The 27938-nt window shown below is 40.3% G+C and overlaps 2 protein-coding genes across 5 annotated transcripts; both read right to left on the reverse strand.

The window, feature by feature from the left end:
* Positions 1-311: 311 nt before the first annotated feature.
* Positions 312-21389, reverse strand: LOC308402308 (ras-related protein Rap-1A-like). Of its 4 annotated transcripts, none has more exons than XM_080891042.1 (8): positions 21321-21389; positions 14078-14166; positions 11971-12039; positions 11603-11659; positions 10322-10462; positions 6010-6153; positions 5556-5686; positions 312-950 (listed from the first exon to the last, which is right to left on the reverse strand). In XM_080891042.1, exons 2-7 carry the CDS (start codon positions 14132-14134, stop codon positions 5597-5599), a joined length of 558 nt encoding a protein of 185 aa, XP_080747168.1. In that variant the 5' UTR covers positions 14135-14166; positions 21321-21389; the 3' UTR covers positions 312-950; positions 5556-5596. The 4 variants fall into 4 exon arrangements, with proteins under 4 accessions (XP_080747168.1, XP_080747169.1, XP_080747171.1 ...); XM_080891043.1 differs by having other exon boundaries at positions 14078-14171; positions 21321-21375; XM_080891045.1 differs by lacking the exon at positions 21321-21389 and adding an exon at positions 21084-21254.
* Positions 21390-22535: 1146 nt separating this feature from the next.
* Positions 22536-27854, reverse strand: timm17a (translocase of inner mitochondrial membrane 17 homolog A (yeast)). Its single transcript, XM_080891564.1, has 6 exons — positions 27790-27854; positions 25755-25854; positions 25411-25474; positions 24928-25056; positions 24113-24223; positions 22536-23425 (listed from the first exon to the last, which is right to left on the reverse strand). The coding sequence occupies exons 1-6, from the start codon at positions 27813-27815 to the stop codon at positions 23349-23351; spliced, it is 507 nt and encodes a 168-aa protein (XP_080747690.1). The 5' UTR covers positions 27816-27854; the 3' UTR covers positions 22536-23348.
* Positions 27855-27938: the final 84 nt, after the last annotated feature.

The raw sequence follows: 27938 nt of genomic DNA on the forward strand, positions 1-27938 counted from the left end.
ATATTTCAGCTTCGAGAGACATAGAAATCAATCCTTATTTTTCCCCATATTTCTTCTATAAAAGACCCATTTTTTCTGAAGCATTGTTATGCAAAAAGAAAAATGGCATTAGAATATATTATGGGAGCTATGAAATCCCGGTGACTGAGTATAAAATTAAGTCACATCAGAGAGAGATATCTGCAGAAGAGAAGTCCATGAACAAGAGGGCAAACAAAGAAAAAAAAAAGTAATAAAAATAATAATAATACATATCATAGACCTCGATCTACCATCACTGACATGACAGGCATGGAGAATAGGTGTATGGCTATTAAAAAAAAAAAAAAAAAAAAATTCTCACTTTTCCACTTTGATTTCACTTGAAAACATCTACACGTAATAACTGATGCTTTATTCATGCTCGTTTTTGAAGAATATTTATAATCATACAACTAAAGAGGTCAACTTCCATGTCTTTCAAATACAATATTGAAAAAGATGAAAAATACTGAATCCAAGTTCTAACTTTGTTTTCCTTCTTAAATGCTGTTATTTCTTTATGTTAAGCTGTCAAAAAATAAAAATAAGGGGCTGGCCATGTAGGCAGCTCGTGGACTTTTTTTTTTTTTTTTTTTTTTTTTTTTTTTTACTTTCAGAGGCTTTGCTGCATTTTAATCAGAACATCGTCAGTTTGTGGTGCTGTTGTTGGTGCAGAGGTGGACGCTTCCCGTTCAGCGTTCACACTCAAACTGAGACAGAGGAAGGTCCTCGGAGGCGAGAGACCAGAGTCTACTCTCTCTTACTGTCTTTCTCTTTTCATTCTCTCTGGTGTAGATCATCCTCATCTTTGATAGGAGCAGTTCAGTCAGCTGATTCACCGTTTATGGCTGATGGAGGAAGGGTAGGGTCAGGGCTGTTGGAATGCTGGCACGTTCCAATCAGGGCAACAGTTCTTCATTACAGCATTTCTGCAAGACAGCACACTGTCAGTCCTTCCATAGCCAACTCAAATCACCCTCTGAAAGAAAATTAAGGCGGCAGTGCCCTCTACTGGCTGCTGAGCAGCATTGCAAGTGTTGCAATTTCATTAGAAAAAAAAAATACACGGGCATATAGCATATATTATACCACTTTAAAGTAAAAGCATTAATGATTACAAGAATGATGTGTATAAACCTGGGATTTTAAGGCTTAAAAATAAAATTAAAAACTTATAACCTGCTTTTTGGACCCTTAATACAAAGTTTTTCATTCTTAAACTTCTTAGCGCTTTTCTTACATCTTAACCAGACCTTGGAAAAGAGATCAAATGTCTAACACAAAGCCTCAGGGGAAAATCACACCTCAGAGCAGAAAGTGAAGCCAGCAGTCCAACAGGGAGCACAGAGAAGTACTCCTGCACTATGTTCCTCAGAGGCACTTTCAGTGCCAAAGGCTTTAGGAAGCCGAGTGATCAGCATTTTGTGGCTTCTCTCAGCTGAGCAAAACTTCAATCAGTCCGTGTGCCAAAAGTCATGTGATGAGGTCTGCCGAGTTTCTGCTTGGGATGTTTAAACACTGCTCAGGTGCCATCTTTCCATTAACAGTCTGAGCTCTTAGCTCATGCTCGCCCTGTGCTTAAGTGTAGCTGCTGCAATTAAATGAACGTCTGTCTGGGCGAACACCGAGAGCCGCTGGTGTTCAACTCACAAACACCAAAATGAGAACAGAACACAAATAACATAATAGGAGTATATGCATGATGCTACAAGTGCAACTAGCAGGCTCGTGATTCATTTGCAGGCCAAGCTACCTTTCAGAGAGGCAGTGACAAAAAGTTGGTAATGAGCGCAATAACAGATGCCCTGCAGTAACCATTCTTATTTCAAGTGTTCATGCGGTCTACTCTCATGTTGCTATAATCACATTCTGGCTACAGCAAATCTTGTTTTTCTTATTAGTCTTACAGTTAGCTTTCATAACTTCCATATGTTGTTGCTCGGTTTCTGATGAAGTATTCATTAACAGACCTCTTCAGACACATAGTAGAGCTCCTTCAAGAATATTAATGATAGCTTTATTTCATTAAGGTGTTTGGAATCTAGGGCCATGCAAGCTAACAGCTCCCTAAATATATCCCTCTCCCAGTGAATACAGTGACAGATAAAACCAGAGACTCAAAGTTCATGAGCTCATCAGGTCAACATGCTGGAAGCCACAAACTGACATGTCCCATTAACTCTCTGCGTCCCGTCTGTGCCTGGCACTGTATCCCCTCTCTCCCTCTCGCAGCGTATGAGCTGGTGGGCTGTGAGCAGTGGAACAGCGAGGTTGAAATCCCGTTAGTGCTGGTTCATTGGGCTGGCCGGCGTGAGAGTCGGGTAGGGTGGAGGTGGGGGGTGCTGGGAGTGCTGACGCCACCCTGGGGCATGCTAACAGAGGCCCCCGCTCTCACACACTGGAGCTCTAACTGACCAACACAGATGGGTTCAGAGGAGGAACGCAGTGGGTGGTTCAGCGACCCTGCTGTCTGGGCTGGCTACAATGGCACTGTCTGTTTCACTAATCCAGTTTTATCTGCAAAATCAAAGTTTTATTCCTCCACCCTGGAAGTTAAAAGTAACTGAAGACGTAAGATCTCTCTGTTGGCTGTGTGAACCTGTCAGGTCTGGCAACACTGGGGTTTTGTTCTGACAACAGAGCTCAAAATACCAGCTAACAGATTGTAAGAGCTTCTAAAAGCGACTGCACTCTAACCAAAATACTGGAGGAAGAAAAAAAAAAAAAAAAAAAAAGTTGTGCAAACTGTCGCTTGTTCAGCTACACCCTTTTTAATTTCAAACAACAAAGAGGCCATATGAGCTCCATTTTGCTCTTTTAATGACATTTGATTGTTTTCACAATATCATTCACCAATTAACAGCGAATAAACTGTTTAAGCTTTTTATTCTTGCCCACAATTAGATTCGTTTTTTGCTCCAATCCTTATGGCAAAATATCCCATAGGCTTGTCAGTCCTTTATTATTTATCTGTAGGCTTTATGGATGTGTACTCCTTATTTGTGGGTTCAGTATACTTATTAAAAAAAAAAAAAAAAAAAAAAAAAAATATAGCCAACTACTGATCTGGAAACATTAAAGCAGACTCGGGAGAAGTAGTTCATGTTTGGAGATTATATTAAAGTCAGCTGTTTATTATTGCGGAAATGCAATGCCACTTTATTACTGACAGGGAAATGTATTGACCGACTGTGAAGAACTTATTTGTCTACTTAGAGAAAAAAAAAGCACAGATCCCTAAAAAAAAATGTTAAGGGTCAGAGTCCTGCTCAAGGACACATCAGCTTCACTGACACCCAGGCTTTAGTCCTAAAACCCACTCATGTTCCATCCTGCAGCCCTTCGATCACCAGCAGATTTAGTCCCCGAGCCCAAACCAAACGCTGGCAAATATTTGGGCATTTACTGCTTCAAAAATAGGCTCCTGTGCTGTCGGCAAACACAGACCAAACAGCTCATGCAGAGTGTTACATCATTTGCAAATTCACAAAAGCTAACAGTTACATCTCCTTTGTACAGCGTCTGATCCAGATTCAACCTTTCACACAGCTACTTCAGCAAACAGGTTTAGCCTTTGACAGAAGGTCAAATGACACATCATGCAAACTAGTTTGTTTGAAGCATTCTGAACAGTTTACGCTTCACTACCTTCAAAGTTTGGAAACAATGAGGCCCAATTCAGTAATCTCCATGTGAGGGTGGCTGCACATCCTAAGTTCTTACAAGATTTCCTCAACTGAATAGATTGAGTTTCACCTGAAGGAAACGTTCTACATATGTAGTGGAAACTTTTGAAACTGGTGAGAGGTGGGTTAAATGGGCACAGTTCCATCGGGACATAATGAAAATTTTGACTTATTTTAGGTTACTGAAGATGTATGCCTGCAATATGACAAAAAGGATGGCTGCTCTCTGACCGCAGTTTTACTTAATTAGTAGTTTTTGCAGATTCTGATTAACAATGAAGCAAAAGCAAGTAGCTAACAGCTTACTCAATGTGCTGGCCATCTATTAAAATCTCATATAAGATTTATACAACTGTAGAAGAAACAAGGAAACATGTCATTAGTGTTTACAGAAAATGCTTTGCAGCTCCAATCTGCTCTCATGTTGCAGTCCAGACTTTGACGAATTGACTTTAATTATTGCCTGCGGTCGTTCTAAAATTAACAGACAAGATTGTCTGTTTGGAAGGATTCACAGAAATAAGCACTTAGCGTGACAGTTTTCAGACTTCCTCATTACCACTGTTAAAAGGAGGCTGGAGTGCCGCGGCGGGAGAGGTCCTCGCGTTTCTCCTCATGACCCAGCAGTATACCTGTGGCAGCCGCTGGCTGCAGTGCTGTTTTGAAAGTTGTGGAAGTGGAGTGGGTAGGGTTGAGCTGCCGTTTCTTTTGATCACCAGTTTTCTCCAGTTAAGGAGGTCAGACTCAGTCTTTATTTTTGACTTTGTTTTGGTAAGGTCAGGGGTGCAGGATTTGTGTTGATTTGTTTTTGTTTATTATTTTGGCCTCGGCTCACCCTGAAGTGTTGACACTCCCGTTTTGTTGTCCGTCTTTACCACTTTATAAATAAATCACATTATAAAGAACGGATTTGTTTCCTGTGGCTGATTAGGTCATTGGGGGGCAGGTGCCTCACTCATGTTATTGCCTGGCCCTAGACGGGTCGTAACACCACTCAACATGGGTTGTTTTGGTTTTTTTAAATCCTGTGAAAAAGATTTCAAAAGAAGCAGCTCTTCGTCTGGGAAACAACATGCTGACAGATCAGGATTTCCCAGACGTAACGAGCTGCTGCAGCTTGCTGAGGTCTGAAATTTATCTCCAGTTATCGCAGACTGACTCATTCATATTACAGGAATGAAGATTTAAAAAGCATTTCACAGGTCTGAAGGGTAATTCACGGATGCTTTCATTTCTAGACATTCACGGGGCCTATGCGTCATCAGTATCAATGAAATAATATTCACTGAATGACGAGTGAAGTTGTTTGTAGACTGTAAGAGAGCTAACGACAGATCAGTGTTGTGTATCTGCTGTTAGGTTGAAAAGTTCCTCTTCAGACCGTTTTAAACCAAGAACCTCTCTTGTAACCAGTTAAATGAATCACAGGGAGCCAGGTCAGGCATTACCTCATGTTGCTTGCTAATACACACACTATAATTGTGTAATCTATTGTCTCTACTTAAACCCTCAGTTATACCTCCAGCTACTTGGAGGGGGGGCTCCATCTCTAAACTGCATGTTTTGAGTTTATACAGGTACAATAACCACTGTGAACAGTTTATTTAGACTATAAAGTTAAAGTTGTTTCGACTTAACCGCACGCAAACAAACCCACATGACTAAAACGACAACTGATGTATGCAGTACCATCGGAGACAGCAGGAAGATCAAAGCCATTACATAACAATTAATCTGACAGCTTGTCTATGAATCATGAAGTTGTGAAGATGCCGGCTGCATGGGTATTTAAGACTAATGTGTTTTGAAACTGTAGACACAAACACACACACACACACACACACACACCTGGCTCAGAGCTGCTGCAGGGGCTGAAGGGAGAAAGGTCTTTAAAGCAGAATGCAGTTGGATTTCTTTTTTGCCTTCTTCTTTTCCACTGGCGTTTTCCTATTTATCTGTCTGACCAAGTCATAGAAGATCTAAGAGAGAGAGAGAGACAACACAGATAAAATGTTAATAAAGCTCTAAACCTTATACCTTTAAGTACCCACACATAGCCTCGTCACTAAATGGATTTGTGTGACAGTTTGCAGACAGAAGGTTTAACAGGATGTAGCCCAGAGAATGAAGTATAATCCATCTAAGCTCATTATTACCTACATGTCAGAGAAACCTTAATTATGTGTCTTAAATAAATACAATTCTACTGATGATTGCAGTACACACATCCATCTGTGACTGAGATGGAAAACAAACTGAAAATATATAGAGTTGCATTTTTGGAGGGGACGTTTGTACTCACATCAAGGACGTTGATCTTTGACTTAGCAGAGGACTCTAAAAAGGCACAGTGGTTCCACTGTCTGGCCAGGTTCTGGCCCTGCTCCTTCCCCACCACACGCTCATCCTCCAGGTCGCACTTGTTCCCTACAAGGATCATCGGCACCTGAGGACAGGTAAGAGCAAGCAGGTTCTGTTTGTGCTCACATGATTTATCCCCCATTGTCTGGTCACATATTCCTTGTTCATGCATTTTTAAAATTTATTTTAATGTAAAACTTAACATTTTATTCAGAAAAACTGTTCAGATTCCTCTAAATCCATTTGTCCTTACAACCTAGACTCCACTCTGTATGTCAGCAGGCTGTTTTAGGATTTAATATAAATCCTACAATTTGTATTATTCACAGCTGAGGCTGTAGTCCAGGTTCACATCCAACACAGATAAATTAGAAGTATACAGGATACACGTATACAGCTTGAATCACAAGACCGTACATAATGAGCCATGAATCAAAGTCTCCTCATGAAGGAGAAGAACCTTCCTTTTACTTTTGACTTTGTATAACTTCTTCGTTCATACCTTTTTGCCATTTTTCCCCTACAGAGAGGAAATTAGATATAGGAGAAAAGCAAACGTGTTTCCTATAAACACGTTTGCATTAAAAGGCTTCAGTAACTTTTCTTTTAGACTTTAAATACAAAATTTTAATACAAAAACTTTACTTTTTGTAAACTTAACCATAAACCTTTAAATGCCATCTTGCAGGGAGAAAAGGACCCTTCTTTGGGAGGTGCAGCTGGGAATGTTAGAAAACAAACATTATCAAGATTGTTTTAATCCATTTGTCACCCTTTAACTCTACCTCAGGGAACGGTTAACAGTATAAAGGCCCAGGCTTTTTTTATTGAACACACCAGCCACACACACACACATATAAACAAAGGGGTTAAATCTCTTGGAGTGAAAGGTAGTGAAAAAGCAATATCTGCAAACAAATGTACAACCCAAGTAAAAGACTGAAGAGATGAGTATTAACAGTCAATGAGTGTGCTTTTCTCTGAGGCCTGAATTGGAGGGTCACAAAGATGATCAATAAAAAAAACGATCTCCTTCCCGATGGGAAAGTAAAGAAAATCATTTAGGTTACACAACTGTGTCCAGAGAGATTAAAGAATCAATAGGAACTGACGAGGAAGGTGGTTTATTTTTAACTTTTGTTTCTTTAAAAGGGAAATAAATTAAAAGCAAAGCTGAGGGGACAGTCACTGAGATTAAGTGCAGCCAGTTTTGGAACCTCCTAAAACCAGCAATGCTGCTTCTTTTGTTCTCTCAAATGTTTTAATAACCAAAGGTCCCCTCAAAAAGAAAAGAAAACAGAAAAAAAAAAAAAAAAAAAAAAAAAAAAAAAAAAAAAGAAGAAGAAAGCCTGAGGAGGACAGTATTCTGGGCAAAACTTCAGCCTCAACTGTCAAAGTAGGCAGAGCTGGGCAGTCAGGGTGTCGGGATGCGTCTCATCCTGCCTGCTGTTTCCTGCCCGGCTATCTAGGGAGAATGCTGGCCCGGAGGAAGTTATGACAGCCCCGCCCAACCGGGATAACATCGCTTTCCTTCCTGAATATTTTCAAATGTTTCAGCTGGATTCCATGCTCCAGCTGCTCTCTGGAATTATATGACACAGAGAGGTCTGTGTGTGGATGTGTTCATTCAGCCTGGGCTGCATTTCCACATTGAAACTTGGCTTAATAAACTAATCACTGTAAAACTGTATGATGTTAGAAAACGTCTCAGATGTGAGGAAGACTTTAAGATGTTGTCACAGGGTTCGTTCACGGGATATCTGCGTTTGTGATACAGCTTAGGAATCAACTGATGGAAAAATTCTGCATGCAACAAAAGAGGCGCCAATAATATATCAGCCAGGAAAGTCTATTTGTGGCGCCAAATAAATTTATGCATGGGAAATCCTGCCTTCACTCTCTTCTGAGGACCTACAAATGCCCCCCAGACATGTCTTGTGGATGTGGAAAAGCTACATATTTTTAAGAAAAATACCAGTATCCTGACATGTGCTCACTTGTCCATACTCTTTCCCCCCCAGTAAGTCTTCTTTTCAGAGGTTGCTGTTGGAGCACTACCGTCAGGCTTCTTGAGACAAAGTAAGATATAGGGTGAGTATTTTGTGCCCTTTCTATGGGGCAGACGACAGGAAACTGAGATGTTTAGATTAACCCCACAGAAGTTGGTGGTTGATGTTTGATATCTAAACAAATCCTCAAGCTGAACTGCTGAATGACACTTCTCCCACGGGTCCCGGGAGAACCAGTGGTATGCCCTCCTAACATAAACTCTTGAGTCAAGCTGGGATAAAAAGAATGGTGAGATGGCTGAAAGGATGGAGGTATGCAGGGAAAAAGGAAAAAAAAATGTTCAGCGTCAGCAGAACACAAGGCAGCATTAGCCTACTTGAAGAATCCACACAACCCACAGAATCTGTTCAGACTTTATTAACATGCTACAGACAGGTCGTATCCCGCCCACAATGGCACGCCGAAGATTGGATTGTGGGTAACAGTGAACAGGCGGGTACAGAACGACAAAAATAAATGGAGTTAGTTCTTTAAAATGGAGCAGTGAGTCACAAGCATTGGAGTCAGGCATTACTACCATCCTAGTCACACGGGCAGAGACTGAGGTGGCCCGGAAAAGTCATAAGACCTCTCTTACATAAGAAGTGTGAAAGGAAATGAAGGAAGTGAGCTTTTAATTCACTAGTGTCTGCTCACTTACTTTATTTTTGCCACTAATGGCTCTTCTAAAGAGATGGAATTTGACCCTACTGTGTTCAATGAATGTACAACCATTAAAAGCCCTTTTAATTGAGCCTGGTGATATTAGGTGCATCTGTACATTATACCCGCTTTGCAGTAAATGGTGCATGTCAGAGCTGAGAATAAGAACAGCTGTAGCAGCATCAACGGTTTCTGCTTTAGCTCTGCAGTCACTTGAAAGATTTCTCAAACTAAGAAATCTGCCTTCTTGGAAGAAAAAGGGAAAACATGCCCAGCATTTCCTTTGGTCATGCATTCTTGCAAGGGGCAAAAAAGGATAAACAGATATCATGGCTATCAAAGGTAAGGGCACAAATGACCAGTGGACTGATAGCTGGCAGAGTGGCCATAATAGCCAGATAAGCTGAACTGTTTAAACTAAAAGATGTTTTCAAAGGGAACAGATTTCCAGAAGAAAAGAAACAACTCTTTCCTTGCGTGTCGAGAAGCCACTGGTCCTGCAATCCATCTGTTAGCCTGAGGCTAACCTCAGCTCCCAAACCATGGAGAGCCTAATGAAGAACCACAGTCTCACAACCCAGTTTTTGATGAGCTGAGGCTCTCCTTGCACTTCATGCCTGACAGTCCAATCACCCACATAGAGTGCCAGACCACATCAACACCACAAGGTTGGCCATCAAACAGAGGGGGGGGAAGAATGCAACAGAAGCTGAAAAGGCCAGTTCAAATAAAAGCAGCACAATAATTGCACAAATATAGAGTAAGGGGAGCAAGAAAAAGAGAGGTATTCTGCTCCAGGCTAGAGAGAGGCTTTGCAGATGGCTGACGGGGAACAGAGAGACGTAAGGAAGCAAAACCAAGAGGGTGGGTTATGGTAACATTCATTCCCTCAAGAGATCACCAAAAAAGGGCATCTTAGATCCTGCTGACGCACTATCGACTCGACCAGAGAGGGGATAGAGGGCTTACTCGCTCCAGCAGTCCCACAATTTAGCAGATATATAGAAAACTGGAAATGTGCTGGTGACAAACAACAAGCTTGGAAAATAAGGAGATGACACATGCTCTTATTTGCAGCGTCGATGTGAGGCAGGCCTGATGGAGAAAACCACACAGTATACAGAAAAATCCCCGTGAGCACAAGTGCTCGGTGTCTGCAACAAACACTGATGAAACCGCAGGGACATACCCACACAACGTTAATATTAATCAGTGCTCAGTTATGCAGAGTACACAAGTTTGCCACTGTTTATACTCTATAAACATAACACCGTGACACTGATTGTGTTATGTTCAGATAATACAAATCTGCAATTAATTGCATAACACAGAGTGATTATAGTGTTGAATGGTATCTATAGCAACAGTCTGATCAGGCCCCTGAAAAATGTAGGCGGCTGAGCCCACGGACACAGGGCGTTTAGGTCTAACTGTACTCGTTGCCACTACTCTGCTTTCCACAGCCTACGTGATTAAAGAAAATTTTAGCCACAAACTGATAAAATTATAAAACGCTTGTACGCTTATGCCAGTATACTTACATCCTCTGTGTCCTTTACTCGTAGAATCTGTTCTCTCAGGTCTTGGAGGTCGTTGAAGGTGGACTGTGCTGTGATGGAGTATACCAGGGCAAAGCCTTGGCCATTCTTCATGTACAAGTCCCTCATAGCTGTGAACTGTTCCTACACAAGGGGGGAAAAAAAAAGATGGAGAGACTATGAGCGCTGTCCTAAAGCTTCCAACTTTTACTTATTGTTTTTTCTTTTTTTACTCTTTTATTCGCTGCACCAGTTTGACGATTACATTGCATATCTGTGACAAGATTACAAACTTTGCTGGATGGTTAAGTCTAAATAATCATTAAATCATTTGTCAAGCATAGATGTGTTGGCTCTAGATTGTCCCTTTTGTTTTGACTGGTCCATTTGTCAGAATTGAAACAGAAAAAAAAAAAAAGAAAATAAGCAATTTCAGGCCAGTGTACGTCGATGAAACTGAACACCATTTTATTATCAACTGAATAATCACAGTGGATTGGTTGAAATCCCAGTGGATAAAGAAACAGTATTGTGCAGGATTACAATTCTTGGATGTCTGTCAGGTTTTTCAGCAAAGACACACACACAGTGCAATGCAACGTGGTCTGTTACCGACAAACGCACACTTAAAACAGTTTCTGCACATCTCTAGGATAAGAGATGATGTGTTTCTCAGTCGCCAGTTCCCACACAGACAAATGTTTCAGAAATGTTCTTGCACGAGGACACCAGTGGGGGGGCAGAATAAGACTAATGTTAGATTGGTGTACAAAATATTCTAAAACAATCATAGATACACCATAAAAAGGCATCACAGTGTCAGCTCATAACTGGATGTCATTTCAGCTACTAAAGATCTCATTGCCCAATGTATCTGTGAAATACAACTTGTTTTAATGTTTCACAGTGTGGGAGACCGTCACACCTTGTATCAAATATCATTTATGAATATGTAAAAACTGCAGGCGAGGAAAAAGATTTCTGGTGCCAGGAGTCTGTTTCTTTTCTCCCAGATTGAGCCCGAGTAGCGTTGACTAATAGCATCTGAGCAGGTCACGGTCGAATGCAGGTAAACAGTGTGTGCAGAGAGAATCGACTGCTTTCTGACTACAATTTAGCTTTAAATAAATAAGGCTGTTTTCCCTAGAGGCCAAATTACCAAACACTACCTAACGCATTGTCCGATCTGAAACGCCTCTAGATTTACTAAAATATATATTCAGGAGTGCATATGCCCAGCAAAGCTGAGCATTTGAAGATTTCAGTGGCAGTGAGTTTACTTACTGTGCCGGCTGTGTCAAGAATTTCAAGCATACATTGCTGTCCATCTACCTCCACTTGCTGTAAGAAAACATGTAAGAGCATCTTTAATTTCAGGTCACTGAGCAAACAAAATTCATAGGTTATATTCATAGGTCATACACTGAAGACTGAAAGAGACAGCTAACACTGAGGGGAAACATGAAAGCAACCACACCAGTAGTATGAAGTCACAGGAAAATATAAAGAATGAAAACTAGGAATGAGAGGGTAACAGAGTAGAAGCAGTTGAATGAGAAAATTTCCGAGCACAATAATATGTGAACCTGAGGAGCAGCTGGTAACAATCAGCTCATTTCAAGCCAGCACTCTGCCTCTCACGGGACACTCACCTTTCTGTATGAGTCTTCTATTGTAGGGTCATATTTTTCCACAAAGATTCCTTGTACAAACTGAACTGTCTGTAAGGGGAGACACACAGAAAGCCAACATCAAACTGCTGGAGTAGCGCATGCAGCCAAAGTGCCATATCATCTAACACTTTGTCCACCTACGATCATCACAACTAGACAGGAATGAGGATGTTTATGAAGCCCAGCTGTGACCAAAAGCACAACATAATTATTCTACTGGCACACTTCTAAATCTGCATTTGTTTGAACTTTTTTATTTATCAAAAAATATTCAGTTAGAATAGTAAAATGTAGAAAATACAAGGGCTGATCCCCAGTTTAGGATTTGTACTTGTTTAATCATTGCTGTGAACCCAGAAGATGCAGAGAGTTAAGAGCTTTCAGTGCAAGAAAAATTGAGTGGCGCAAAAAAAATAAAATAGAGTGGCCAAATCAACACTTTGCTACTTGAATGTAAAAAACAAAAAACGGCCTGCACATTCACATAAAACAATAGTGGAAGACAGGATCCTTTTCATGGTAAACAATCCTTTTCTTCACTTGGCTGGATGTACTAAAACTCTTCTAGATGTCTATTATCCAAGTCTACCACAATGAGAAGACTTCAAGACAGCAAACAGAGGGCTCGCCACAAGGTAAAAACAATTTAGCCTCAAAAATGTTGAATATAGTATCCAGTAGTTTAGGCCAGATTAGACCTAGAAATGCAGAGGTGCCAGTTCAGTGTGGAAACAGCATTTTTTAGACCAATGAAATTAATCACTCAGTAAGAGAATAATGTGAAGAAATAAATATGGAGAAGGCTTGGAATGAGGCACACATCTCCATCTGTAAAAACATGCTGATGTCAATAGGACTACATTAGGATGTGTAGCTTCCAATAGCACTCACCATTTACCAGTGATATGACAAAAGACAGAGGCAGCTAACTCTGAAGCATATAGGAATATACTGTCAGCTCAGATCATTGACAGGCCAGTGTTTCAGAGTACAGATGGCCAGAAATCTTAACCACACTGCAAAACCAACCCAGAAGTTTTGGAGGTTGAAAAAACAAAACAAAAACACAGAAATATTCTCCAATGGTCAAGGTAATCAGCTGATCTCAATCAAGAAAGGAATTTACATGAAGACAAAACTAAAGGCAGAAAGCCCCACAAACAAGCAACTACAGTCAGCTGCACCAAAGGCCTGGCAAAGCATCACAAAGAAGGAAAGCCATCTGTGGTGATGTGCATGGCTTCCAGACTTGGGCAGTATTAAAAAAAATGAACATTTTATATATAATTATATTAGTTTTTCCAAGTACATGTTAGGCCTGTGCATAAAAATGGTTATAATGCCAATGTTTCTGATCTTCAATCAGCATATCAGTTGCTTTATTTCAAATCTCATATGGTACATAGAGCCTAAATTATGATAAATGTGTCACTCTCCAAATAAACAGCAATGTCCAATTTTGGATTGTGTTAAAAGTTCTGTGCTGAGTGGCAGATTTACATTAGTGGGGTAGACCAAGTTCACCTGATAACATCTTAATCCTGCCTGTTTGAGGGATTAATCTGACACCTGGTTGAAATTAGCTGAGCAAAGCATACGACACATTTCACAGGCATCTGAGGTCTCCTGACAATAAAATACATCACTGCTCTGGTTCTGTTCTCTATCAACCTTAAGAAAAGTAAAAAAAACAGATTACGATGTCTATACATGTAAACACAGATGAGCTTAGGACTGGCACTCTTTGAACATTTCAAAAACCCTAACAATAAAACCATTATATGCATTATATGTATACAGGCAGCTAGTTTCGATAACACAGGCCTTGGAGATAGATTAAACCCTTGTCAGCAAACAAGCATGTTCTCAATAAATCCTTTAGGAAAAAATTTAAACAGTCAAAAGACAGTTTCATCTGTGCTCTATAAACCTCCATAATTAAAAATGTTTCACCGCATGCTTTCCTTCAAAAGCTAGCAAAGCCTCTTGCTGTTTTATTGACAATTATCTACAAAGTCTTTAGGGAACACATGGCAGGAGTAATAGAGGCAGCAGATGCAGAAGAGGATTGGAAGGCCATACTCACCAAAGCAGACTTGCCCACACCTCCAGAGCCTAACACCACTAGCTTGTATTCACGCATGGCGGGATTGCTTCACTGGACAGCCCAACAGTCTGCACTGGACAAACAGGGAAAAATAAAAATTGGACAAACAAAATGAGCAAAGGTGTGAAAAAACAGTGGGGAAAAAGCAAAAAAGAAATCTCTTTTCAGGCAAATCAAAGGGATTTTTTTCCTGTCTGGTCTTTGAGTTTTTCCCACTCCAGAAAGAAAGGATTCTAGTCATTCCTGGAGGATATAGAGGAGAAGCAGGACAACAATGGAGGGAACACCCATAAGTGGAGCTGCTTCAGGGTGGAGGAGGTGAAGAGTATGTGACCCCCTCTCTAACAAAAACCAGCTGTGATGTGTATGTGTAGGGGGGAACTGAAGGAGAGAGGAGATGATACATTGATCTGGCAGATATTCCTCGTAATGACACAATCATTTGGCTTTCACACACACCAAAACACACCCTGCTTACAGATTTGTTAGTCACTGAGTCAATTTTTGGTTTTATAAAACAGCAATATGGTGGCGGTCTCCTTCGCTTATGACAGAAAACAGCTGAGGGAAGTGGAAAATGTGATGGAAGGAAATTGTGAAGTAAAAATATCCCTTTAAGAAACAAGGAGGTTACGAATCACTGGCACACACTGTGGCGTAAAGTCAGATTGGGTAGCCAACTGGGTCACTACAAGCTGGGCTACAGACTCAGAAGGGGTTTAGATGTAGCTAAGCAATGTGGGGATTTCTGATTCCTTATCTACTGATCTAACTTCATATCAAGCAGTGTCTCAGGGTTTTTCCTGGCTCAGAACAGGCCTGTGATGAGTGTCTACGCACAGCAATAAGAATAAACTCTGTGTACTTTAAAAGCAATCAGTCTGGTACCTTATTTGGCTGAAATCTTTGTTACTTCTCAACATTTTACACACAAACATGTCTATTATAGTTGAGGAAATTAAACCCCCATTAACAAAGCTGGTTTAGAAAAAACAATATTTTAAATAGGAGGAGATTTTCCAGTAATTGTCAAAGCTGCAGTCAAAAAAAGACATTCAACTTGAAATATAAACAATATTCTAAATTACTGATACAACCACAAAATGTGGTAGGGATGTATTTAGAGAACACTAAAACATTTTAATATCGGTTTTCTTCAAAGACACGGCAGCTGACTGCCAGCTTATGTTTTAATGAACCAAGCGCTTTTGGATCAAGGGCTAAAAAGTGCCGCTTGTTGACATCAAGGCTGTAACGAAAAAAATAAATAAAAATCAGATAGTAGCGCATGCTGAAATTAGGTCCCAAGGACAACTATATAGCCTCGATTAATCATCAACTCTTTTGCAAACATCAAAAGCCCAATCATCAGCTACTCTGGAAGCAGATGATCCTCTTCTGCACTGCTTTTTTTAAATAGCACACGCTAAACAAACTCTCAGGGGGAGTGGTCAAAGGACGAAGGACCTCCAGCTTCAATCACAAGCAGGGACCATGTGGGACATGAAGGCCAGAGTGTGCATAATTCATATTCTCTAATCCTCTGCACTCAAAGAGAAGTTCTCCTTGCATGATTAAGGGAGAGGAGCCAATGGGCGGTGAAGAAAAAGAACAGGGATGCACGAGTGCTATCCAAACGTGCGCCCCTGTACGCTCATGTAAACATTCAAGCACAAAGTCAAGTGCATGCAGTGTGTCACATATACAATGTGGTACAGACAATGTCACACTAAGATTTAGGCTACACTTCACTTGTCAGCTATGTGCACATCACAATTCCACTGTGAATGCTGTGGACTGACCCTTGCTAAGACGGATGACGTCAGGGGCTCGCTCTGTGACAGAGGCAGTCAGATTATTATGTGCCAGCTTCAAAGGTCATTATGGAGGATGAGTGTTCCTCCAAAAAAGTGCAGTCAAATTCCAGCTCCCATCTTTACCATTTCAAACCTCAGTTTGCAGCCTGTGCATATGAAGCAATTGTTTCTAAGGGTCCATTCCTCGCATGTGTCAACAAATAAAGTAACTACATGTTTTTAAAAAGGTGTAGAAAGGTTTAAAAAGACAGTTTTCTTTATTTGGACAGGCTGCCTAGCAAGGATATTTAACATGTTATTATCAGCACCGGGTAGGATACGAAAATGTTAGGAGGAATGCACCTACAAACTGTCTGCCAACAAAAATTAAGATGACAATAGGAAAGAAAGCACCACAAACTACCAGGCAGATTAACTACTGTACAAAAAAAAAAAAAAAAAAAAAGAAGTGTGCAAAGCCGAATATGACAACAAAACAAGGTCTGTGTGGATCACCCTCAAAAAAAAAAAAAAAAAAAAAAGATAAACCAGAATAAGAGCCAGTCCAGACTTATTTCGAAGGATCAGTTACTAGTAACTAGCCATCCTTGGCCCTTCTTGTCTCAAGTCTCACTAATCCCTGGCTCGGTAAACAGGTTGATGTTCAATATCATTCATCTGCCTTTCCAAAGAGAAGCTCTTTCCACAATCAGAAACTCCAAAAAACTCCAACTCTGCCTTTATGAATTGCAGCTGGTGACAGCAGTCCTTTTTCTGCTCTTTAGAGGTGCTGTAAGCTGGAGGGACCCCTAACAAGAAGGGGGACAACACGACCAAGAGCCACTACACCAAGAACTCCAAGGCTGCACAGCAGAACAAGGACTGCTGGTTGAGACAAAAGTCAAATTAGAAAGTAAAAGCACAAAAAAAAGAATCCAAATCTGTCATGTACATCTGGAGTTTTCAGCACTGTAAGAATTACTTCTGACGTTAGCAGAGAGATTCCTCATTTCACAAGAGATGGAGATGTCGCCAAAATTTTGTTTCCTCTAAGAGTTTGCTGTTCAGCAAGTTAAAAATAATCTTTTCATTTACTGGACTAGTTTAGCATTAGTTCCGATCTCATATCCCCTTTTTCACACAAATGTGATGCTATTTTCAGAACAAAATGGAAATTAAGCCCTACAATCCGTGTTTCAGGGTTTTTCACAGTCTCTCTGATACTGGAAAGAAGTTAAGTTTAAAGTTACTGACATTTAAAGGAGTTTTGTAATCACCTACCTAACTGTAAGCAAATCTGATAGGGTATGGTTTCCCTTATTGCAATTATGGGTGCTTACCACAGCATATAAACAAATATATATTTAAAAAGAAAAAAAAAGTCACAGGCCATCATGTGCTGGAAATAAAAGTAACTGAACTGCCAATAAGTACTGAGACCACACCCAACTTCTAAAAAAATTATTTTACATAATTTCAAATTAATAAAAATAATACAGAACAGAGGCATGCAGCTGAGAATGAAATGCAACCTCATGGGCCTCTCTTACTAAATATTATATAGGTCAAACCATAACCGTCAAACCTAACCTTCATTTTGATCTTAGTCAGACCAGGGATTTCCCCCTCGTATACAATATTGCAGTGTCCCATCAAAAGGTTTTCTCCATTATTCAATGCCATACTGATAAAATTATTTTTCAACATTTCAATTTACTCTATCTTGAAATAATGGCCACAAATAAAAGACACCTCATTTTTCTAGCCAGGGGAAAACCGTGTACACACCTGTAAAGTTTTGTGGCTATTTCTTGTACAGTTGTGATACTGTCACACTGACAAATCCTGTCCTGAACACCAGGCAAAGAACCTAAAACCGTTTTGGTGGTAGTTCCCCCTACATGACCTGTCACTGGGAGCACATTTCTTTAGCATTATGACTCGCGCACAGAGATTCTCACAGTGAAAACAGTACCAGACAAACTACTGCAGCTGCTAAACATAGGTGACAGTCACCCAGCCGGCACTTTCTCACCAATTAGCACTGTTGGCAGCACTGATATATTTTTTTGTTTCAGTTCCTACCTTCAGGCAGGAGCTTCACAACCATCCATGCATGCACAAACAAACAAGCTGAAACACAGCTTTTACCCGTGACATTGATGAACACAGCCTGTCAATAACATATCAATAATCTTAGTGTAAAGTAATGTATGTGCCGCATTTTTTATTTATTTAATAATTTTACAGTTGTGTTGCTACTTATGCACGTGCACCATCAGTAGTTGTCCTTTTGTTGCACTTGTGCCAAAATAAATATAAAAAGGTCTTAAATCTCAAATCTGATTGCTTTCCCAAATTTTCATATGGCAGTCTATGTATGAAAACAATGAGTCAAAGTGCTGGTGAACTAACACGGAAGCTCAAATACAAATGAAGAGCAAAAAACCACTAAAAAAAAAAAAAAAAGAAGTAAATACTGCTACTAATAAAGTATTGAGAAACAGACCAAATTTCTTAGCTCAGAGTGTCTTAATTGATGCTAGAATCACTGGACTTGGTGCCATCTTTCACACCCCAAATGAACATATTGATTACAGCTCAAAGAGACTCTGCTTCATGTTTAATTTGCCAGCAACACAATTTTTGTTTCTTTTTGAGTTTTCCTTGAACTTGCAGCTACCTGCAGCCTGTTCTGCAAAAAGGTACTAAAGTGAGTGAAAAGAATACTCTCGTTCTGACACCTTGCCTGCATGATATCAGGGAAACTACACACAGCACAAGCCTGCAAACACAGTCACAATACCCGCAAAAATACACATAGGGCCATTTAAGGACATCAGCTTTTAAAACCAAACCAGTCTCTTTCCACTGCCCTCAACTACACACTGTCATTCCCAAGAAAACAAACACACCACTGCTGTTAATCTGCTTTCGTAGTAACCCCAGCAAATAAGGAGCGGGAGAAGGCCACATGCCACAGAAAACATGCTCCTCTATGACATCACTGCATCACTCACCCTCTACAGCCAAAGGTATGTATCCATCTAAGGCTGGGAATTGGATTAGGTGGCGCCGGTAGCAAGAGCATGCAATGAATGCAAGTCTGGATAAACTGCAAAACTTAATTTAGTGAACAGGAGGCTGTTCAGCTAAAGTACAACCTCCCAGGATCCACAATTTCCTGGTCTACTGAGATTAATCCAACAGCAACGAAGCTGTCACACAAACTGACTCAGCAGGATGGGATGACTGACAGCTGCCCTCCGTATCCTCCACCCAGTGCGGATGGTGAACATGCACACATCCGCTGGTTACGCTAGCAGCACAATACCAACTCTTGTGGGTTTTCGCTTGCTTGACAAACTACATGTTGATGAGCTACGCTGTCAAAAAAAAAAAAAAACCTACTTGTGGTTTAGGGTGAGATAACAGTTGCTCCAACAGTTTCTGCTAATAGGTGTTTTTATGTGTTCAAAAGTGCTTGCTCCTATGTTACCTCGACTAAAAACCGCAGTTCACTACACATAAGAAAGAAAAAAGAAGAAAAAAAAAAAGTACTAACTTTAGAGGCTGCTGACAAAAAATATCTACAAACATTCCTTTGATCTTAGTTTAGTTGGGTCTAAGTTTGTCTTTACATGAAATTTCACCTGTAACAGATTTTCAAGTCCTGCTGTATAAGTAGCTTGGCAATTAATTGTAACTAATTAATTTGAAGTGTATCAACTTAAACTTGTCTGTAATTTCCTGCAATTACTACCAAATTACAAACCTCGCTAGGAAATTAGGAATTTACAAGCTTGTAAAATAAACGCTTACCACCAGAGTTACAATAAAGGGGAATTCCATGTTTTCACAGGTAACTAGAGTAAAATACTTTCTGAAGAAATTGTTTTGTGTTATCAATTAAACTAACTTCATTCAAGAAATAAAGACAGGTGTCAAAGAGTTTTTAGCTGCACTCGCCGATCACTCTTCTCTTACAAAAACATGAACTAACATAAAATAACCCAATAATCCAATAATCAAGTTATACAACTCTCTTTTTTTTCTTATATCCTACAACCTTAAATGCCCCCATGAGTCAGAGCTAAACTGCAGCCAGGCACACAAACTCTGTGACTTAATTATGACAAAGACCCGTAACTGACAAGCCTTGTCAGCTGAATGCATCTGTGTTACTGGGGCCCTGACCTGTAACCACATCCTCTTTCCTAAGCACAAAAAGGCTTCATGCTGATAGGATGGAAAAGGAGTAGCTACCTACTAAAATAACCTCTTCCAGTCTCTGTTCCTGTTCAAGAATCCTGACAGCAGGCTGGCTTGCTTACTAAGAGGGAGGGTAGGGGTTATTGGCATAGATGGCATCTTTAAAGTCAGGTTCGGGGAAGTGTGTAATTTCAACAAAGAAAAAGTGAAATAAAGTACCCTTGAGGCAGTGAGCCTCTTTGTAAAAAGGGCCGATTAACTGGGAAAGTGACCTGCTGTGTGTTTACAGTTTCAAGGATGGGGCACACACCTTTCCTGCTTCACATCTCTCCCCCTGAAGCAGAAATAATATGCGATAGGCTGTCACGAAGCTTGGAGTCAGACAAGAGAAAGTAATTTGAGCTCTTTGGTTATCTCACTGTGAATCTACCTAATTTGCTTAAGGCAGCGGCATATGCTTATCACTTCAGGTCATGCCAAGTCCCTGCAATCTGTGGCTCGGACTAAACCACACAGCACAACACTGTCGATGTGTGATTATTACAACATGAGCTCCAGCAACATTAATCAAATTCTGGTCAAATCATAAGCCCGCTTACAGATAAACCCTTAAAATGGCATAATCTATAATCCACGCGAGTGAGGCCGGCATGTGTCCGCAAGCAGTCTAGTTTCAAACCAGCAACTAGCCTAAGTCCCGTTATCAAGCTTGTTAGCAAAATGCCGCTAACTAGCTAGCTTTAACTGCCTGCTGCGGGCCGCCGACACTTCACAAACCGCTAGCCGCGGCTCGTTAGCAAGCGAGCTAACTAGCCGACACATTCCCGACCTCTGCGCACTATCAAAACACAACCACCCTGTCAGAAGCCCGCCTCAAACAACCCTACCTTACTATTCCCGACCAAACCAGACGTGGCAAGCACTAAATCAAGCCACACTGCAGTGTATTTTCTCGGGAAAGCCACAGCTAACGTTACCTGCCCTTCCGTCTGGCCTTGACTAAAATGGGAGTGCACACTCCGGTATGTACTTGCGGGCAATTCCTCTCCTTTATTCGGCGAAAAAACACACACGCATACACACACAGACACACACGGCGTGTGATGATGAATTCGCTAATGGCCACGCAAGCGTCGGCGCTACGTAGTCCCGTGCAAATGACTTATTATTCGACCGCATTCAGCACGTAGTAAAGTTTGGCTTTCTGCACTTACCGTATCTTGCTCGCTGTCTCCTCGCCGCTCCGCAAGTGTCAGTTTGCCTCGGGCCCGTGCGCGCAGCAGACGTCACTCCCCGCTGATTCTCATTTTTCTTAAAAGGGCATGACACATCGGCCGCGCGCCCCGCGTCATTTGCATGATAACGGACTGCACAGTAACGCTAAGTACTAACACACTCACGTAACCTGGATTCATGCATTATAACTGTTTTATAGCAAATAACCTTTGTTGTACAATTAAGCAGTGCTCAAAGTCAAGCACTTTCTGGTTGTGAGTTATGTGAAAAATGCAAACAAATGTAAAAAAACAAAACATAAAAAACAAAGTTTGTGTACAAAATAATTTCTTTTCACTAAGATTATAAATTGTGTGAGATAAAGTCTAAATCAAGTCTCAAGAGCCCCACGAAGACACTTAAAATTTATTTTAATTGAAAAGCAGTCAAAGCTGATTCTTAAAACTTTACCAGCCATCAATTATAAGACTTTAATGATTATTGATGACTTTATAGGGGAAAAAGGTCCTTGAAAGCAGTTAATATAAAAATGACCTACTCCCTTTAATGATTGAGCCAAAGTAGAGCTGACAGCTGACACAACAAATTAACAGTAAACTAATCACCAACAAGTTTTGGGACTGATTAAGCATGCTTTGTGTGTCACTGTGTTAAAAATGTGTTTTGGCTTCCCAAAACTAAACATTATGGTTGGGAAGGTTGCTTATGATGGGTATTTTACACAATTTCCTGACCATTTATAATTAAATATTTTTAGGGGAAGCTGCTGTTGCTTTCCCTATCTTTATTTATTGTTCTGGGATTTTATCAGCTTCAGAAGTAAAGTCTGAAACTTTGCCACGAGTACGGTTCTAAAAATCAAACAGCCCACTTGCCGTGCGAGCTGCATAATTGTCCCCTTTAATGTCCAGTTTCTCATCCGGTGTCCACCTGTAAATTTGAAGCACTGGCTCTAGAAGAGATAACTGGTGCGTGACACGCACATGCAAGAATGTGAGAGGAAAATGCTTCCTTATGTGTCCTTTGTAAATACATCTTTAAAGAGTCAGCTGCACCAAGCTGGGCAGGCAAAGAGGGCAAAAGTGGGGGTTTTTTGTTTGTTTTGCAAGGAGTTCCCTCTAGTGGAGAAGCAAAATCCTGCTCTAGCTTGTAATCTACAGTCCATAAATGTATTCATAAAGCTCCAAAAGACATACTTTACAACTTATTTCTTTAATGTACCAGAGTACAATCTGTCATACAGATTTAATACAGAATACATCAATCCCTTGCTTGAGTTCTCCATTTAATATTAAATGTCTGCCTCAGTTTGTCATTAGCAGTCTTTTTCTCACTTGTGCTGAATGTAAAAACCACCATCACATAAAATAGAACAATCTGACACAACTCCTTACCATTGAAAAATAAATAAATCACTGTAAAACAAACTAAAATATTCCAGGAATGGCATCTGTGTGTCTGTGGTAAGATGCTTGCCTTCATAACTCTGAATAAAGTCAAAAAATTTAAAAAAAAAAAAAAAAAAAAAAAGGCCAACCAAGTGTTGCTGGCCAACCCAAGCATGACAAAAAAGGCAAATATAGATTAACATAAGTGAAAGCTTTACTGTATGTACATATAATTAATTATGTTCCATGTGTGACATATTTTTGATAGATTCAACATCTCAGATTCTCTATCAAGATACATGCAGTTTATACTGTATGTAAACAAAATAGAAAAGCACATCTCATCCTCACAACAACTCTCAGCTGTCTGTATTTTACCACAGCTAGGTGAAACAGATGCACACGACAAGCCTGACAATGGCAAAAGGCAGATGTGTACATGGCTCCTGAAAGAAGGAAAATGGTGACGTGTTTTGTCGTTCGCTTCTCCGACAGTCCATAAAGTTGGGTGCACTTTCTACCGTTTGATGTGTGGTACTCTGCACCGCCATTTCTTCTTTTTAACTTCAGCAAGGAATTCACAAAAGGCCTAGAGGATAAAGAGGTGAGGACTTCCTCTCACTGATATTGTCTGTAGTCTCCAAAGGGAGAGGTGGGCATGGGAGCAGGGGCAGGTTCCTCTGCAAACTGAGGTCCTAAGGAGGAAAAAATAAAACTCAGAGTGAGATCGGTGCCAAAAGTCTAAAAGAGCAAACTGATGAATCAAAAAGACTTCCCAAAGGTCCTCACTGACATATGACGACTGAGTGTTTTTTTCCAATTATTTAAAAACAGTCACAAATTAAAATAGTCAGTTTCTTCAGAAAGCTGACTCAATCTTCAAATATTCGCATTTTGCCATAACTGTAGTATCATCACTGATAAACACTGTTTCAGAATAAATTTTATAATTTGATAATTTTTGTTCCACAATTCAAACACAAGCAGTAAAATTTAGAAAATTTGCAGAAGAATCAGATGAGATTTATCACACATATTAGACCTGATGTTTATAATCCATGCTACTGTGTGGTGACTGAATACTGTTTTCGGCAAAGCATGTGAGCAAGCTGGGGGTTGACTAACACTCCTAAAGTACAGTCAACAAAGATAAACATATCAGGTGCTGGGCAACAAGAGGTGAAGTCGCAGTACATTCAGTGTTTTTTTTCTTTGCCGCAGTCATGTCATCTTTCATCTAAGTATTCTTTCACGCCTGATGGCTTCTGGTGGTTAGGTAGACTTTTATGTACAGTAATTTATCACAATGGGTGCTCGTTACATAAAACACTCTTCAGTCTCTTTCACTGAATTTATAAAAAGATCACCAAAGTATTACTCACCAGTTGGAAGCTGTGAAGAGGCAAACCTAGTAAGCAGGATTCCAGCGCCCTCTATCAATGCCAGCAGGATACCCCCCATGGCGGCAGAGCCAAACATGGCTACCGGTCCATCTATGGACAAACCAAGGGCATTAATTGACTAAAATCACATAAAACATTCATTTCTGCACTTAAAAGGTATATTCAACAAGACTGAGATGGTACTGTTTGTTAGAAAATGTTCCCACCATCAATTTTTGTATCAGTTTTATTCCACTATTTTTGGATACAACTTATTATAATCCATTTCAATGAAAGGTATATAGCACAAGTGTTTTCAAACTACTTTCGGCTGCTCACCATTCCTGACGCAACTCCACTGGAACTGGGAATCTTTTGCTTGTCGGGCAAATGTGTAAACCACTTCTGTCTATTCAATCTTTTGTTAAAGTTGTTCAGAATTATATGAGGACCCCACAGTCCCTGTACAAATAAGCTTCAAGTTTTTCTGCTCCAGTAAAGTAAGCAAAATGACCAGAAAGTGATGCAAAAACGAATCTATAAATAGAAGTAGACAAAAATGAAAACATGCAGACCAGTTACAAGAATCAACAACTCCATTTCCTCATACTGATTGCAGGAAAGTCTGAAAACTGGGTTTACTGGACCAGCTGTTGCAGGTTTTGTTTCTTTTTTAAGAAACTCCCACAAGAAGCCACTGAAGAAAAAAGCCTGAAAATCTCACACTCAGGAGGGGTTGTAATAAATGTGGACATGCATGTGAAAGCACATTTGCTGTTTGTATGAGGTATGCAAGTTTTCTGTTGACTACTCACTTCTTGCAGCAAGAATAGCTCCTGTCATGGCCCCACTTGTTATTGAGTTCCATGGATCCTCCTTCCCTCGCACTTTTACTAAACCACAGTCAATCATGGAGAAGAGGCCTCCCCATACTGCGAAGCTACCTGCAACACGCCAAAGATTTGCATCAGCTGAAGAAGTTATCATTGAAGATACGCTTGTCACTTTGTCAAGCAATCACCCGCGTCACATATTTACATAAGTGACTTCTACCACTAACACACTTCAACAGCAAATAAAGTATTAATAATTCTGCACACAGATTATGCCTTCAGGCTCCAATAGCAGCTTATTTAATTAAACGATAATTACTTTAATATACAAAGTTGAAATATTTCCCAAGATTAATTTGTCACCATCGGAACTGCAGACGATGTACAACATGCTGCTGACTACAGCCCATGTTCTTTACAAAGGAAGAGAAATGACCTTTGAAACAGTTCAGCAATTGTTCTTACCCCCGAGCTGTGGGGCTCTGGTCTTGATAGCAGTTAAGCTACCCCTCATTCTGTGGCTCATCCCCTACAAAAAAGAGAGACAAAAAACATGCATCAGTGGAAATTCACTGTCAGGTCAGGATTTCTGAGACCAAAGATTCAGAATTTTCAGATTATGACTAATAACATAAGTTGAAAAAATTGTGGGTCTTTGAAATTCAGGTTGGATTAAAAAGAAAATTTCCTGTTTACAGGAACAGAAACACTGCTTTATCATCGAGTGTCTTTGAGTGTGACACTGACCCCAAGGACAGTACCTTGAATGTCAGCTTTGACTGAGGCCAGAAAACAGTCCTTGAACTTACCGAGGGTGCATTTCTGAAGCCTTTCACTGCCTGAAATATTCCTCCTCCAATAGCTCCCATGGTGAAAGCTCCCCCACAGTCATCCACAATCCTCCAGGGGCTAAAAGCAGAACACAGACATTTTAGTTTGTTTAAGTTAATAATGTCATGACATTTGAGATCTCTCATTGCATGTTCATAACAATCTCTTAATGTTCCCTGTAAGTCTAAATTAATCCAAAGGTAAAGGAAGAAGAACTAGTTTATTACTGGTAATATGACAATAAGATATAGGTCATCTGAAAACTCTAAAATCTAACTATACACACACACAGACTTGGCCTTTGAGAAGGAGACCGGTGTAACAGTGAAGCTGTGAAGAGTAGTCAGAGGAGTTTAAATATATCCAAAAGCAACCGACAGTGCACGAGAGAAGTGAAGAAGAGATTCAGCAGGGTGGTGGTGATGGAGACTAGTGTCAGCGCTGATTTATGACAGAAGCAAGAGTGAAAGGGAAGGTTTACAAAAGAATAGTAATGAGACCTGCTGAGATGTATGATGAGCAGACAATGGCACTAACAAAAAGACAGGAGGCTGAGCTGAAGATGTTAAGATTTCCACTGGCAGTGAACTAAGAGAGAATGGACGGGATTAGAAAGCTCAGTTTAAACAGAAACTAAGTTTGAGAGGCAAGGCTGAGATGGTCTGAACGTGTGCTGCGGACGGTTAGTGTGTATATATTTGACAAAAAAAAAGATGCTGAATATGGACCTGCCAGACATGAGCAGAAGCAGAAGCCCTCAGAGAGGGGCAATGTAGTGGAGGAGGACATGCAGAGGGTTGGTGTGACAGAAAACGATGCTAGGGATAGGGTGAAATGGAGGCAGACGAAGAAAAACACACGTACGCGTGAACGCACACAAACTCACAGGGTCACTCTCTCTGTGTCCTATGTTAATAACCACCTCTGAACCAGCGTAAAACATGAAGTATTACAGCATTACAACATTTTGTTTGTTTGAGCAGTAAGGATTATACTTCACATGACCGCATCTCAAATTTAAACAAACAGACTGCACGTTTACTTCTCACATACGACTTTATTAGAAAGGGTTTACATGGTTAGATGGTTGCATACAATGTAATATGACTTCTGGTCAAAATCAGGAAAATGTAACCGTTTTAAATAATGTATGTAAAACTGGATCTTCTATTTACTCATAGCCATTCGTTTACGTAAACAGATGCACTACATCTTAAATCACGAAACGAACATTTTGCAGTGATATTGAAGGACAGTAACCTTGTGTCTCGTGTTTCTGACCATTAGTATGCGATCTTAAATTGTTATTAAAAGCTGGCCAAAATACTTAAAAACACAAGTGGGAGAAAAACAGCGAACCAGGCCAACCTTTTTGAACTTTTAAGAAGTTTATTTAGTTCACGGTTCTTATAAATTAAACCTAAACCAAAATAAGCATACACGAGGACAGCCACCGAGAAAAAATGTATGTATTTGTAAAAACATTTATTTTAAATCCTCAGTGACGCTGTTAAAAGTTCATAAACTATTTGAACAGGACATGTCTCAAGCTAGCTGAAGCCATCAGGCTGCGGTCTAGATAGCGCACAAGTAGCTAATCCAGCTAGCTTACTTGTGCGCCAAAGCAAAATAATACTAAAATAACTACTCCAACTTTTCCCGAATGGCTACCAGTATGCGGTTACAATAGATGTTATATGCCTTTTTTAAGCACCGGTTTGTGGGGTCAGTAAATTTAAAGCAATGACATGTGGCAATAAAACCGACAAGGTCACAACGTGACTTAGCCGTCCCGACGCAGTGCTCGCTCAAACTACCTTCACTTGTGTATGCGAAGTTAGCATTTCTGCTAACGGCAGCTAGCCGGCCGGTTTCGAGGTGTTTCGGTCGTGTCACGTGATATAAAATAAAAACATTAAACACAACTAACATGGCATGTATTCAAAACGCAGCCCACTGCAGTACACGCTGAAACGGTGTGGGAAACGGATTAATTTTAATTTCAGGACTCACCACGGCTCTCTGGCATACTCCTCCATTTTGTTCTTTGCTGTTCCGCCTGACGTAACGATTATCGAACACCTGACGTAACGACACTATAGAGACAACGTCATTTATTAAAGGAACAGAGCATGCAGGGACGAAGGATGAGCTTCAGGCTG

The sequence above is a fragment of the Rhamphochromis sp. 'chilingali' genome (genome assembly GCF_963969265.1).
Source record: "Rhamphochromis sp. 'chilingali' genome assembly, chromosome: 9".
NCBI classification, from domain to species: domain Eukaryota; kingdom Metazoa; phylum Chordata; class Actinopteri; order Cichliformes; family Cichlidae; genus Rhamphochromis; species Rhamphochromis sp. 'chilingali'.